The 16085-nt window shown below is 56.8% G+C and overlaps 1 protein-coding gene across 2 annotated transcripts; it reads right to left on the reverse strand.

Annotated features, from left to right (window-relative positions):
• Positions 1 to 985: 985 nt before the first annotated feature.
• Positions 986 to 14055, reverse strand: STMN4 (stathmin 4). Of its 2 annotated transcripts, none has more exons than XM_086875366.1 (6): positions 13939 to 14055; positions 7888 to 7945; positions 6212 to 6307; positions 4530 to 4735; positions 4236 to 4427; positions 986 to 2679 (listed from the first exon to the last, which is right to left on the reverse strand). In XM_086875366.1, exons 1-6 carry the CDS (start codon positions 14038 to 14040, stop codon positions 2620 to 2622), a joined length of 714 nt encoding a protein of 237 aa, XP_086731492.1. In that variant the 5' UTR covers positions 14041 to 14055; the 3' UTR covers positions 986 to 2619. The 2 variants fall into 2 exon arrangements, with proteins under 2 accessions (XP_086731492.1, XP_086731493.1); XM_086875367.1 differs by lacking the exon at positions 986 to 2679 and adding an exon at positions 2894 to 3126.
• Between the last annotated feature and the right edge of the window lie 2030 nt (positions 14056 to 16085).

Consider the following 16085-nt stretch of genomic DNA (forward strand, 5'->3'; position numbering starts at 1 on the left):
AGGGAGACCCTTCCTGGAGTCCCCAATTCCCAGCGAAGCCCCTGGATCCCGAAATTCCTTCTCCAGGAGGAGTCGGGATGGGGCTGGATCCAATCCCGGGCTGGGAGAGCTGAGAATGTGCGGCCGGATCAGGGAAGGATCCCGGGAATGCTGGGAGCCGCTTCCCGAGGCTCCAGGGGCTGCGGGAGAGCTGGGATTTGGGAAAGGGCCGCAGGGCCAGGAGCCAGGGAATGGCTTCCCACTGGGAAAGGGGAGCTGGGAGCTTGGGAAGGAATTCCCAGAGAATCCCTGGGAGCGTCTGAGGCCGGGGTTTGGATGGGACAAAAATGCTTCCCCAAATCCTTGTTCTTCAGGATTCCTCAGGCCATGGATTCCCGGATATTCCTGGAATCATGGAATGGTTTGGGTCGGACGGAACCTCAAGGCTCATCTCATTCCTCGGGCAGCGTCCCCTCTCCCCATCCCAGGTTTTTCAGGAAGTGCGGATGGATCCCCGCCCTCTTTTCCCGGTCCCTTTGGATTCAGCCCCGGGAATCCCAAACCCCTTCCCTGGATTTCTCTTCTCCCTCCCCCATGGGAATCACCCACCCTCAAAGATTCCCAGGATCGGGATTTCCTTAATCCCGCAGAGGATCGGATCCGGACACTTTGGACCTTCTGGAATGCTGCTCCTAAATTTTTGGGTGCCCTTTCCCAGTGGGGAAAAGGCGGGAAAAGATTCCCGGGAGCCGGAATTCCCGGGATCTCCTCCTGGCCCCGAGGATCGGCTCCGCTGCCGTCGGCTCTTCCATGGATACGCTGACGGATCATCCGGCTCCATCCCGGTTTTCCAATTGGCACCCGGATCCGGGATGGGAAAACTTCCAATCCCGCCAGTTTTTTGGGAAAAGAGGGAAACCAGCCCAAACTCCCACCCCAATCCTCACCCTCCATCCTTTTCCTGCCCCAATCCCGAAAAAAATCCAGACGGGAAGCACCGCAGGGATCGTGGAAACGGAAGGAAAGGCCAAGGCAGTTTTATTTACATCCGTTGTGTACAAAAAGAAGAGCTCGTGCCGCAATCCGCCCCCAATCCCGATTTTTTCCCCTTTCCCAGGAATCTCCCGGGGTCTCCGGGATCAGGGTGGGCGCCGGGAAAGAGCCGGATGGGAGATTGGAATGTCTTATCCGGACACGGCCGAGACCGAACCCTTGGTCCGCCAGTCCGGGTTGGGATTTTGGGATGCGGGAACGCTTCCGGCTGGGAATGGAGGGAATTCCCACCCCTCCCGGAAAATCCAATCTTCCTTCTCCTGCCTTTCCCGGGAGGCAAAGATCCCCCGGGCAGATCCCAAAAAACATCTCTTGGAATGCTGGGGGGGTTGTTTTTTTTCCAAGGGGTTCCCATGGATATTTTTCCCTGTTTTCCGCAGGGCTCCATCCCAGTTTTGGGGTTTTTTTTCCCGGAGTTTTCCCCTCATTCCCTTCCCTCGTGGTCTCCACAGCCCCATCCCGGTTCCTCCCTCCGCTCCGTCTCCGGGAGCCGACGCTTTTCCAGCGGGATAAAGAGGGGAGGGGTTTCATCCAAGAATTCCCAGCGGGATTATTTTTTTGGGGGGGGGATCCTTACAAAAAAACTTTGGGAATTCATGGGGGAAGGAGCCACGGGAGCCTCCAGCAGCCGGAAAAACACAAAAACCTTTGGAGCGAGGGAATTTCACTCCCCGACCACCTCCGACCGTGCTGGGAGGGCGAAATAAAATAATCCCGGCGGGATCTGGGGAGAGATCCCAAATCCAGGTGGGAACGAGGGAATGAGGGAGGGAGGGACACCAGGAGACACCGTAGCCCAGGGATGGGATAATGGGATAATAGGATGGGATAATGGGATGGGATAATGGGATGGGATAATGGGATGGGACAATGGGATGGGATGGGATGGGATTGGGATAATGGGATGGGATGGGATTGGATAATGGGATAATGGGATGGGATGGGATGGGATTGGGATTGGCATTGGGATTGGGATAATGGGATGGGATGGATAATGGGATGGGATGGGATTGGGATTGGGATTGGGATAATGGAATGGGATGGGATTGGGATTGGGATAATGGGATGGGATGGATAATGGGATGGGATTGGGATTGGGATACTGGGATGGGATTGGGATTGGGATTGGAATAATGGGATGGGATAATGGGACGGGATGGAGAAGACTCCGGGGGGATTCACGCCCGCCCCCGCCTGCCCAGCACCAAACGAAAGTCACACACGACGCACATTCCCCACCATTCCCTCCCCACCCGCTCCGGATTCCCGGGGATTTCTCCCGGGAATTCGCCTCCTCAGCCCTCGGCTGTCCCCTCCGGACCTGGCTGACGGGTTCGGACATCCCGAAATCCCGCCCCAATCCCTTCCCTCCCCACCCTCCCCGGAACGACGACGACGACGACTCCGATGGCTTCGCCTCTCGACTCGTCACATCCACGAACAAAGAAAGCAGAGGAACGTCCACCATTCCCACACCAGCATTCCCACACAGCAGCATTCCCGCAGCAGCATTCCCGCACCGTTCCGACCTGGAGCTGCGGAAGCCTCCGGCACCTCCCCGGAGCTGTCAGTCCAAGCAGCGCCTCTTTACCTGGAGGCCTCTTCCTTCAGCTCCTTGTTTTTCCGCACTTCTTCCGCGTGTTTGTCCTGCGGGATCGGGAAGGAGGAAGGGAAGGAGAAGGGGGAAGGAGGAGGAGGAGGAGGAGGAGGGGGAACAGGCGTTATTCCAGGATTCCAGGATTCCGGCATCCCCACGGCCCAGCGGCTCCGGAGGGGGTTGAAGGCACGAGGTTGATGGCGAGGGACGCCGCCGGCGGCTCGGCGCCGTCCTCTCCTCCCCTGGGGTGGCTTTAAGGGCTGCTGGTGGCACTTGGGGACACTTTGTCCTGGCCCTCTCGGCTACGAGGGAGACGTCCCGGGAAGCCCCCTGGAGCTGGGATTAGCTGGGATTTTCCGGCATTATCTGGCGCTCTCCGCCTCTGCCCCAACGGAGGCGCTCGGAGAAGGGCACCGGGCGGGCTCCGGATGTTTTGGAGGGAGCTGGAGGTGGTGAGGAGGGTGGTGGGATTTTCCGTGCGGAGGTTGGGAACAGACCTGATTCGGGAGAAAGAAGAGGGCTGGAAGGGGTGGGAAAGGCTCCCGGCACGGAGCTGGGGAGCTGCCGGATCCGTGGGAAGGAAACGCGGGAAGATCCGCCAGCCCGGAGGTGGGAAAAGTACCAGGGGAGCAGCGAGAATTCCGGGATGGAATTCCCGGAGCAGCTGTGGCGGCTGCTGGATCTCTGGAAGCGCCCAAGGAAAGGTTGGGAGGGGCTGGGAGGGATCTGGGACAATCCAAGGAAAAGATGGGTGGGGCTTGGAGGAATCTGGGATACTCCAGGGAAAAGCTGGAAGGGATCTGGGATAGTCCAGGGAAAAGTTGGGCGAAGCTTGGAGGAATTTGGGATAATCCAAGGAAAAGATGGGTGGGGCTGGGAGGAATCTGGGATACTCCAGGGAAAAGCTGGGAGAGGCTGGGAGGAATCTGGGATAATCCAAGGAAAATTTGGGTGGGGCTTGGAGGAATTTGGGATAGTCCAGGGAAAAGCTGGAAGGGATCTGGGATAGTCCAGGGAAAAGTTGGGCGTGGCTGGGAGGAATTTGGGATAATCCAAGGAAAAGATGGGTGGGGCTGGGAGAAATCTGGGATACTCCAGGGAAAAGTTGGAAGGGGCTGGAAGGGATCTGGGATAGTTCAGGGAAAAGCTGGAAGGGGCTTGGAAGAATCTCAGATAGTCCAGGAAAAAGTAGGGTGGGGCTTGGAGGAATTTGGGATAATTCAAGGAAAATCTGGAAGGGGCTGGGAGGGATCTGGGACAATCCAAGGAAAAGTTGGACGGGGCTTGGAGGGATCTGGGATGGTGGAAGGTGCCGGGGGTGGAACTGGATGATCCTAAAGGTCCCTTCCACCCCAACCATCCCGGAATTCTACAATTCCTGGGATTCCGTGACACGGGAAAAGGAAGATCCCAACTCTCCGACCTCTCCCAAACCTCCGGATCCCCCCCGGGCATGACCCACTCCCCAAAATCCCAGCGGGATTCCGCGCCGGGACGGGAACGGAGACGGAAATCGGTGGTGGCACCCCAAGAAGCGCCGTTATCCCAAATATCCCGGCCCATCCCGAATATCCCAAATATCCCGATCCCTTTTCCCGGTGCCCACCTTCTCCTGGAGGCGCTCCAGCATGGCGGCCAGGTGCGCCTCGCGGTTCTCCTTGTTGGATTCCATCTTGTGCGCCAGCTTCTCCTTGGCCGTCTTGATGAAGTTGTTGTTCTCCTCGATGGCCTTCTGGATCACCTCCCGCTCGTGTTCCCGCTTTTCCGCCAGGTGCTTCAGCAGCTCCGCCTCCTGGTACTGCGGACACCGCATCCCCGGGATAAATCCAACCCTTCCCGAGCCGGGAAAGGGCGGGGAATTCCCCACCCTGGAATGGGGTTTTGGGGGTGCTGGACCCACCTTTCTCCTCTCCTCGGCCGCTTCCAGCTTTTTCTGGATCTCCTCCAGGGAAGGGTCACGGCGGCGGGGGAGGGAGGCGTTGAATTCGGGAATTCCGTCGAAGGAGGGGGGTTTGAGGATGACCTCGAAGGATTGGCCCGAGGTGCGTTTGTTGAGCTCGATCACTTCCATGTCGGAGATGACGCACCAGGTCAGGTCCACCGTGTCTGCCGGGAGGGGAAAAGGAGCGGAGTGAGCGCCGGGAATTCTCCTTCCGGGATTCCGGTTTTTTCCCGGGATCCGTGAGGTTGGTCCCGGTTTAGCACAAATGTTTTCCTGGGGTTCAGGGATGGGGTGGAGGAGGGGGGGTAGGAATTCCAGGATTCCTGTGGATAGAGCTGGGAATATTTGGGAGAGCTGAGGGTTGGGAATATCCCAGGCTTCCTGCTTTGGGAAGTGGGAATGATCCCTTTTCCAGAGTAAATTCCCCTGGGAATGGCCTCTGGACATGGATCAGGCTGGAAAACCCACAATCCAGGATGAGGGAATGAAGGGTTCCCAGAACTCCTCCGGATCCCAGCCCATCCATGGAGCCGGGTCGGGAATATTTGGGAGATCTGAGGGTTTTGGGAAGCGGGAATGGGACCCTGATCCCTTTTCCCGTGTAAATTCCCTTTGGAATGGCCTCCGGACATGGATCAGGCTGGAAAACGCCGAGCCCACACTCCAGGATGAGGGAATGGATGGTTCCCAGGACTCCTCTGGATCCCAGCCCATCCATGGAGCCGGGTCAGGAATATTCGGGAGAGCTGAAGGTTTTGGGAAGTGGGAATGGGACCCTGATCCCTTTTCCAGAGTAAATTCCCCTGGGAATGGCCTCCAGACACGGATCAGGCTGGAAAACGCCGAGCCCACGCTCCGGGATGAGGGAATGAAGGGTTCCCAGAACTCCTCCGGATCCCAGCCCATCCATGGAGCTGGGTTGAGAATATTTGGGAGATCTGAGGGTTTTGGGAAGCGGGAATGGGATCCTGATCCCTTTTCCCTTTTCCCTTTGGAATGGCCTCCGGACATGGATCAGGCTGGAAAACGCCGAGCCCACACTCCAGGATGAGGGAATAGATGGTTCCCAAGACTCCTCTGGATCCCAACCCAACCATGGAGCCAGATCAGGAATATTTGGGAGAGCTGAAGGTTTTGGGAAGTGGGAATGGGACCCTGATCCCTTTTCCCGTGTAAATTCCCCTGGGAATGGCCTCCGGACACGGATCAGGCTGGAAAACGTGGAACACACAATCTGGGATGAGGGAATGAAGGGTTCCCAGAACTCCTCTGGATCCCAGCCCATCCATGGAGCCAGTTCGGGAATATCTGGGAGAGCTGAGGGTTGGGAATGTCCCAGGATTCCTGCTTTGGGAAGTGGGAATGGTACCCTGATCCCTTTTCCAGAGTAAATTCCCATGGAATGGCCTCCGGACACGGATCAGGCTGGAAAACGTGGAACCCACGCTCCGGGATGAGGGAATGGATGGTTCCCAGGACTCCTCTGGATCCCAACTCATCCATGGAGCCGGGTCGGGAATATCTGGGAGAACTGAGGGAGCTTCCCAAGCCACTCCGGATCCCAACCCGTTGAATTCCCAGAAAAGCCCGGAGGCGCCGCGGAGATCCCGGAATTCCCGGGGTTGGGATGGGGGTCCCACCTTCGTAGGCGTAGCTGGGCTTGTTGAGGGGATCCGACAGGAAGCAGGAGCAGAAGAGGGAGACGAGCGGCAGCTCCTTCATCTTCTCCTTGTAGGCTGGGAAAAGACAGCGGGATCGGGATCGGAGGGATCGGGATCCGCCGGGAAAGGCTCGGGAGGGGAGGAAAAGGGATGGAGGCGGGATCCGAGGGGTGGGGGGGATTCCGTGTGCCAGGGAAAGTTTGGGATTGGGATCAGGGGGATGGGGGGACTTCCACATTCTGGGAAAAATTTGGGATTGGGGTCAGAGGGGTGGAGGGACTTCCACATTCCAGGAAAAGTTTGGGATTGGGATAAAAGGGATGAGGGTAATTCCGTGTGCCAGGGAAAGTTTGGGGTTGTGATCAGGGGGATGGGGGGACTTCCACATTCCAGAAAAAGTTTGGGATTGGGGTCAGAGGGGTGGAGGGACTTCCACATTCCAGGAAAAGTTTGGGATTGGGATAAAAGGGATGGGGAGGCTCCGTGTGCCAGGGAAAGTTTGGGATTGGGATCTGAGGGATGGGAGAGTTCCACATTCCAGGGAAGGGGTGGGATCGGGATCCAAGGGGTGGGGGGAATTCCGTGTGCCAGGGAAAGTTTGGGATTGGGATCAGGGGGATGGGAGAGTTCCACATTCCAGGAAAAGTTTGGGATTGGGATAAAAGGGATGGGGGTAATTCCATGTGCCAGGGAAAGTTTGGGATTGGGGTCAGAGGGGTGGAGGGACTTCCACATTCCGGGAAAGGTTTGGGATTGGGATAAAAGGGATGGGGAGGCTCCGTGTGCCAGAAAAAGTTTGGGATTGGGATCAGAGGAGTGGGGCTTGCCCCATGTCAAGGAAGGGGTGGGATCAGGATCAGGGGGATGGGTGAGTTCCACATTCCAGGAAAAGTTTGGGATCGGGATCAGGGGGATGAATGGGTTTCCACATTTCAGGGAAAAAGTGGGATGGGGAAAAAGGGATGGGGGAGCTCCACATTCCAGGAAAAGGCTGGGATTGGGATCTGGAGGATTTCCCCATTCCAGGAAAAGGCTGGGATCTGGATCTGAGGAATTTCCACATTCCAGGGAAAGGCCAAGGTTAGAATCCGAGGAATTTCCACATTCCAGGAAAAGGCTGGGATCGGGATCTGAGGGATTTCCCCATTCCAGGAAAAGGCTGGGATTGGGATCCAAGGGACTTCCACATTCCAGGAAAAGGCTGGGATGGGGATCCAAGGGATTTCCACATTCCAGGAAAAGGCTGGGATCGGGATCTGAGGGATTTCCCCATTCCAGGAAAAGGCTGGGATCAGGATCTGAGGTATTTCCACATTCCAGGAAAAGGCTGGGATCAGGATCTGAGGTATTTCCCCATTCCAGGAAAAGGCTGGGATCGGGATCTGAGGTATTTCCCCATTCCAGGAAAAGGCTGGGATCGGGATCTGAGGTATTTCCCCATTCCAGGAAAACGCGGGATGGGGCCGGTGTCCGTCCCCAGCTGTTCCAAGCGGGAAGAGCTGAGGATCCGGATGTGCAAAGGGAAAACGGGAAGGACCCAGGATCGCCCCGGGCTCTCAATCCCGGTTTGGCACCCCCGGAATTCCAGGAGCATCCCGGGGCAGGGCTGGGGCCGGGAAAGGGCGGGATGGGGCGGCGGGGCGGGTGTGTCCTACCGGCCAGAGTCATGGCGAGGAAATCCTGGGAATTCTGCAGGAAGAGCGATCCCGGGGCCTGCGGAGGGAAGGAAGGGATCAGGTGGGTGGGGGGGAACGGGAATGGGATGATGGGAACGCGATGGGATAACGGGATAACGGGATAACGGGATAACGGGATAACGGGATAACGGGATGGGATGGGATGGGATGGGATGGGATGGGATGGGATGGGATAGAACAGGACAGGATGGGATAATGGGATGGAATCGAATAATGGGAATAATGGGATAATGGGATAATGGGATAATGGGATAATGGGATAATGGGACGGGAACACACCAGGATGACGGACAGATCCCGTGGGATGTTCCCGGCACACACGGCCCTTCCCAGCTCCGTATTCCAAACGCACACCCGGACACACCCGGACACAGCCGGACACAGCCAAAAACTCCCAGATACACCCAGACACATCCAGACACAGCCGGACACAGCCGGACACACCCAGACATACTCAGAAACACCCGGACACAGTCGGACACACCTGGACAAAACCGAACACACTCGGACACACTCGGACACAGATGGACACACCTGAACACACCTGGAAACTCCCAGACACACTCAGACACACCCTGAGACACCCTGACACACCCAGACACACCCAGACACACCCTGAGACACCCAGACACACCCAAACACACCCAGACACACCCAGACACACCAGGACATACCCAGACACACCCAGACACACCCTGAGACACAGCCAGACACACCCAGAAACACCCTGACACACCCTGACACACCCTGACACACCCAGACACAGCCAGACACACCCAGACACACCTGGACACACCCTGACACACCTAGACACACCCAAACACACCGGGACATACCCGGACACACCCTGACACACCCTGAGAAACCCAGACACACCCAGACACACCCTGAGACACAGCCAGACACACCCAGAAACACCCTGACACACCCTGACACACCCTGACACACCCTGAGACACCCAGACACACCCAGACACACTGGGACATACCTGGACACAGCCAGACACAGCCAGACACACCCTGACACACCCTGACACATCCTGACACAGCTGGACACACCCTGAGACACCCAGACACACCCAGACACACCCTGAGACACCCTGAGACACCCAGACACACCCTGACACACCCTGACACACCCAGACACACCCTGAGACACCCAAACACACCGGGACATACCCGGACACAGCCGGACACAGCCAGACACACCCTGAGACACCCAGACACACCCTGACACACCCAGACACACCCAGACACACGCGGACACACCCAGACACACCAGGACATACCGGGACACATCCCGACATATTCAGGCACACCTGGACACACTTGGAAACACCTGGACACAACCGGACACAGCCGGACACTGCCGGACACAACTGGACACAGCCGGACACACCCAGACACACCCAGACACACCCAGAAACACCCGGACACACCCGGACACAGCGGGACACAGCTGGACACACCCGGAAACACCATCCACATCCTGAGATTCCCAGTCCTCAGCTCCCCCATTCCCGATCCTTTCCCTCATCCCGCCGGGATCGCTCCCGGTGTCTCCATGGAAGTGGCAACACCCCCAGGAACGGGAATTGGGAATGAGGAAAACCGGGATAATCCCGGCCCCGACGCATTCCCGGGGGTTCCGGGCTGCGTTCCCGTGGAAACGCCATTCCCAGCCGCAGGAAAACATGGAATGAGGTGGGGTTTGAGGGATGATGATTCCCGGATTTGGGGAATGATTCCCAGATTTTGGGGAAGATTCCTGGATTTGGGAATGATTCCTGGATTTTGGGGAAGATTCCTGGATTTGGGAATGATTCCTGGATTTTGGGGATGATTCCCGGATTTTGGGGATAATTCCTGGATTTGGGAGATGATTCCCGGATTTGGGGGATGATTCCTGGATTTGGGGGATGATTCCCAGATTTTGGGGATAATTCCTGGATTTGGGAGATGATTCCTGGATTTGGGGGATGATTCCCGGATTTGGGGGAGGATTCCCAGATTTTGGGGATAATTCCTGGATTTGGGAGATGATTCCTGGATTTGGGGGATGATTCCCGGATTTGGGGGAGGATTCCCAGATTTAGGGGATGATTCCCAGATTTTGATCCCCAAATCCTTCCTTTAAAGCCGGGATCCCCGAATCCCTGCGGATCCCTCGGGAATGAGCATTCCCTAGGGAATGAGCCACGCCCCAGCCATCCCGAGAAATCCCAGCCCTCATCCCCAAATCCCGCTGGGATCTGCCCCTGGAATTCCAAAAATAACCCAGAAATCCCAAAAATAACCCAGGAATCCCAAAAATAATCTGGGAATCCCAAAAAATAACTGGGAATCACAAAAAAATTACCCGGGAATCACAGAAATAATCCAGGAATTCCAAAAAATAACCCTGGAATCCCAAAAACAACCCAGGAATCACAAAAAATAACCTGTGAGTCCCAAAAATAATCTGGGAATCCCAAAAATAACCTGGGAATCACAAAAAATTACCCGGGAATCACAAAAATAACCTAGGAATCACAAATATAATCTGGGAATCACAAAAAATTACCCAGGAATCACAGAAATAATCCAGGAATTCCAAAAAATATCCCGGGAATCCCAAAAAAACCCCCCGGCCGCAGCTCCCAGGGGTTGCCGGCGGTTGGGAACAGTGGGAAAATGTGGGAATATCCAGCTGGGATCGCCAGCCGCTTTTCCATGGGAATGCTCCGATGGATTCCCGGAGCACGGATAACCCGGCTGGAAGCCATTCCCTGAGCTGCCGGAATTCCCAAATCCCGCTTTTCCCAGGGATCCGCCGGCGTTCCCGAAGCTCACGCGGCGCTCCCACGGGATGGAACGTGGGGATCGCCCACCGGAGCTTCGGGAAAACGGGATCCGTCCCTATGGATACGGCCGGCGGGGAGGGGAGCGCTCCGGCCCCGTTCCCGCCGGGATCTGGGAGCTTTTCCAGGGGTTGGGAGGAGGGAATTCCAGCCCTGCCCCGTTCCCAGTGGGAGCAGGGTGTAGTTGGGGAGATGCCGCTGTCACCCCAAAATCCTGGCGAGGATGGAATGATCCCGTTCCCGATCCCGTGATCCCATTCCTGACCAGGTGATCCCGTTCCTGACCCCATGATCCCATTCCCGAGCCCGTGATCCCATTCCCGACCCCACAATCCCATTCCCAAGCCCACAATTGCATTCCCAAGCCCATGATCCCATTCCCGAGCCCATGATCCCGATCCCATGATCCCATTCCCGACCAGGTGATCCCATTCCTGACCAGTCAATCCCATTCCTGACCCCACAATCCCATTCCCGAGCCCACAATCCCATTCCCCATCCCATCATCCCATTCCTGACCCCAGGATCCCATTCCTGACCCTATGATCCCGTTCCCAATCCCATTCCTGACCAGTCAATCCTATTCCCAACCCCATGATCCCACTCCTGACTGCACGATCCCATTCCCAGCCATGCAATCCCATTCCTGACCAGGCCATTCCCAACCCCACAAATCCCATTCCCAACCCTCTGATCCCATTCCCAACCCCATAATCCCATTCCCAAACCTGTGATCCCATTCCCAACCCCACAATCCCATTCCCAACCCTACAAATCCCATTCCCAACCCTACAAATCCCATTCCCAACCCCACAAATCCCATTCCCAACCCCGTGATCCCATTCCCGACCCCACAAATCCCATTCCCAACCCCACAATCCCATTCCCAACCCCACAATCCCATTCCCAATCCCACAAATCCCATTACTGACCCCAGGATCCCATTACTGACCCCAGGATCCCATTCCCAGCCCCATGATCCAGTTGCTGACCCCACAATCCCATTCCCAACCCCACAAATCCCATTCCCGACCCCCTGATCCCATTCCTGACCCCACGATCCCATTCCCGAGCCCCTGATCCCATTCCCGAGCCCCTGATCCCATTCCCAACCCCACGATCCCCTTCCCGAGCCCCTGATCCTATTCCCGACCCCACAAATCCCATTCCCAACCCCACGATCCCATTCCTGACCCCACAAATCCCATTCCTGACCCCGTGATCCCATTCCCGAGCCCATGATCCCATTCCCGACCCCACAATCCTGATCCCGTGATCCCATTCCTGACCAGGTGATCCCATTCCCGACCCCAGGATCCCATTCCCGGCCCCGTGATCCCATTCCCAACCCCGTGATCCCATTCCCAACCCCACAAATCCCATTCCCAACCCCACGATCCCATTCCCGAGCCCCTGATCCCATTCCCAACCCCACGATCCCATTCCCGAGCCCCTGATCCCATTCCCAACCCCACAAATCCCATTCCCGAGCCCCTGATCCCATTCTCGAGCCCCTGATCCCATTCCCGAGCCCCTGATCCCATTCCCAACCCCACGATCCCATTCCCGAGCCCCTGATCCCATTCCCGAGCCCCTGATCCCATTCCCGGGCCCCTGATCCCATTCCCGACCCCGTGATCCCATTCCTGACCCCACGATCCCATTCCCGAGCCCCTGATCCCATTCCCGAGCCCCTGATCCCATTCCCGACCCCCTGATCCCATTCCCGAGCCCCTGATCCCATTCCCGAGCCCCTGATCCCATTCCCGAGCCCCTGATCCCATTCCCGAGCCCACAAATCCCATTCCCAACCCCACGATCCCATTCCCGACCCCACAAATCCCATTCCTGACCCCACGATCCCATTCCCGGGCCCCTGATCCCATTCCCAACCCCCTGATCCCATTCCCAACCCCACGATCCCATTCCCGACCCCACAAATCCCATTCCTGACCCCACGATCCCATTCCCGAGCCCCACATCCCATTCCCAGCCCGGCGCACGTGGCCGGCAGACGGATCCCGATCCACCCCTCCCCCCCCGGGGGCTTCTCCCCTTTTCCCACCCTGAATTCCCAGGAAAAGACCCTCCCACCCCCCCCATTTTTCCCTGGAAAAGGCATCCAGGGATGGATGGAGGAACGGGAAGGGATTTCGGGAATCCTGGGGGGCTCCAGAGGGGGAAAAGCGGGATGGCAGCGCCTCCTCCCTCCCCCCACCTTTGCTTTTTCCCTGGAATAAAAATTCCAGGAATTCGGCTCCTGCCCTCCTGGGGGGGGGGGGGGGGTGGGGAGGGGGCTCCGCTCCCAAATTTTGGGGGGCTCTGGGTGGGGCCGGGACGCAAAATCCCGGGAATGCTGAAGGTTTTCCAGGGAATTGCTGAGGATCCTCCCAGGATTAAAGGGTGAGGGGCTCCCAAAAATCCGGGATCCCGGGAATGCGGAGGGTCCGCCCCGGGAATTCGGGACTCTGAGGGTGCCGGGGGAGGCCAAATCCCGGGAATTTTTTGGGGGGGATCCGGGTCTCCCGAGGATTTTGAGGATGCAGAAATCCCGGGAATTTTTTGGGGGGGATCCGGGTCTCCCGAGGATTTTGAGGATTCAGAATCCCGGGAATTTTTTGGGGGGGGATCCGGGTCTCCCGAGGATTTTGAGGATGCAGAAATCCCGGGAATTTTTTTGGGGGGGCGGTTCCGCTCCCTCAGGGATGCTGGAATGGGGTGGGTCCCCCAAGGATTCGGGGGATGCGGATCCCCGGAAAATTCTGGGAATTCTGGGAATACCGGAGGGGGGTGAAGATCCCTCGGGAATTCTGGGGAAAGGCGCGGAGCATCCCCACCCCAACCCCCCCCCCCCCCCCCCCAAAAAAAAAATCCCAAATGAGGATTTGAAGATGAGGATTTGAGGATGAGGATGAAGATTTGAGGATGAGGATGAGGGCGAATTCCAGGCGCTTGGAAAACGCCCCGGGAAGAGCCGGACGAGCATCCCAAAAAAAAACCGGATTTGGAACAAAAAAAAAAGACTCCATTTTTTTTTTTTTTTTTTTTTTTTTTGGGAAGGGCTCCCCAAAAAACCTTTTCCCTCACCCCAAATCCATCCAAACCCTCCCTCCGGGAGCGGAACCGGCGGGAATTCCCGGAGAATTCCCGGAGAATTCCAGCGGACTCACCTGCCGGCGGTGGTCGCGCTGCTCCTGGCGCTCTCCCGGCTCCTTTAACGCGGCTTTGGAAGATCCCGGGCGGGGGGTCCCCAGCGCCCCCCATGACATCATCGCCCGGCTCTCTGATTGGTCCAGAGCCCCTGCGAGTGAGGGCCCCGCCCGGTGACGTCACAGCCCGCAGCTATTTTTGGGGGTCGGAGCAAAAGGGAAAAAAATAAAATGGGGAGGGGGGGGGGGGAAAAAAAAATGGGGGAAAAAAAATTAAAAAAAAAAAAAAAGGGTGGGAAAATGGGGGATTAAAGGAATGAAAAAATTGGGGGGATTTGGGGTGAAAAAGGGGGATTTTGGGGGTGGGAGAGGGGCGCGGAGGGACAAAGTGACAAAGGGACGTCGCAAGGGGGGCGAGGGGTCCGCGCGCCCCTCTGGTCACGTGACCGGGGACAGCGGGGCGGGGCCCAGATTTTGGGGGTGGGGGGGCAGCGGGGTGACGTCATCGGGTAGGGGACAATGGGGTGACATCGATATGGGGGGGACAGATATGGGGTGACATCGATATGGGGACAATGGGGTGACATCGATATGGGGTGACAGATATAGGGACATTGGGGTGACAGATTTGGGGACAATGGGGTGACATCGATATGGGGACAATGGGGTGACACCGATATGGGGTGACAGATATGGGGACAGTGGAGTGACATCAATATGGGGTGACAGATATGGGGTGACAGATATGGGGACAGTAGGGTGACACCGATATGGGGTGACAGATATGGGGACATTGGGGTGACATCGATATGGGGTGACAGATATGGGGACATTGGGGTGACAGATTTGGGGACAATGGGGTGACACCGATATGGGGTGACAGATATGGGGACAATGATGTGACACCGATATGGGGTGACAGATATGGGGACAGTGGAGTGACATCAATATGGGGGGACAGATATGGGGACAATGATGTGACATCGATATGGGGACATTGGGGTGACATATTTGGGGGCACAATGGGGTGAGAGATATGGGGACAGTAGGGTGACACCGATATGGGGTGACAGATATGGGGACATTGGGGTGACAGATTTGGGGACAATGGGGTGACACCGATATGGGGTGACAGATATGGGGACAATGGGGTGACACCGATATGGGGTGACAGATATGGGGACATTGGGGTGACAGATATGGGGACAATGGGGTGACACCGATATGGGGTGACAGATATGGGGACAATGATGTGACACCGATATGGGGTGACAGATATGGGGACATTGGAGTGACATCAATATGGGGGGACAGATATGGGGACAATGATGTGACATCGATATGGGGACATTGGGGTGACAGATTTGGGGACAATGGGGTGACAGATATGGGGACAGTAGGGTGACACCGATATGGGGGGGACAGATATGGGGACAATGGGGTGACAGATATGGGGACAATGGGGTGACATCGATATGGGGACAATGGGGTGACACCGATATGGGGGGGACAGATATGGGGACAATGGGGTGACATCGATATGGGGACAATGGGGTGACACCGATATGGGGTGACAGATATGGGGACATTGGGGTGACAGATTTGGGGACAATGGGGTGACACTGATATGGGGTGACAGATATGGGGACAGCGGAGTGTCATCGATATGGGGTGACAGATATGGGGACATTGGGGTGACAGATTTGGGGACAATGGGGTGACAGATATGGGGACAGCGGAGTGACACCGATATGGGGTGACAGATATGGGGACATTGGGGTGACATTGATATGGGGGGACAGATATGGGGACAATGATGTGACATCGATATGGGGACATTGGGGTGACATATTTGGGGGGACAATGGGGTGACAGATATGGGGACAGGGGGGTGACATCTCCAGGATTTGGGGACAATGGGGTGACATCTCCAAGATCTGGGGACAAGGGGGTGTCCCCTCCCAGACAATGGGGTGACAGATATGGGGACATTGGGGTGACATCTCCAAGATCCGGGGACAATGGGGAGTCCCCTCCATCCCGAGGGACAATGGGGTGACATCTCCAGGATCTGGGGACATTGGGGTGTCCCCTCCCAGACACTGGGACATCTCCATGGTTTGGGGACAATGGGGTGACATCTCCAAGATTTGGGGACAATGGGGTGT

Source organism: Cyanistes caeruleus, chromosome 2 (genome assembly GCF_971803275.1).
Source record: "Cyanistes caeruleus chromosome 2, bCyaCae1.hap1.1, whole genome shotgun sequence".
Lineage (NCBI taxonomy): Eukaryota > Metazoa > Chordata > Aves > Passeriformes > Paridae > Cyanistes > Cyanistes caeruleus.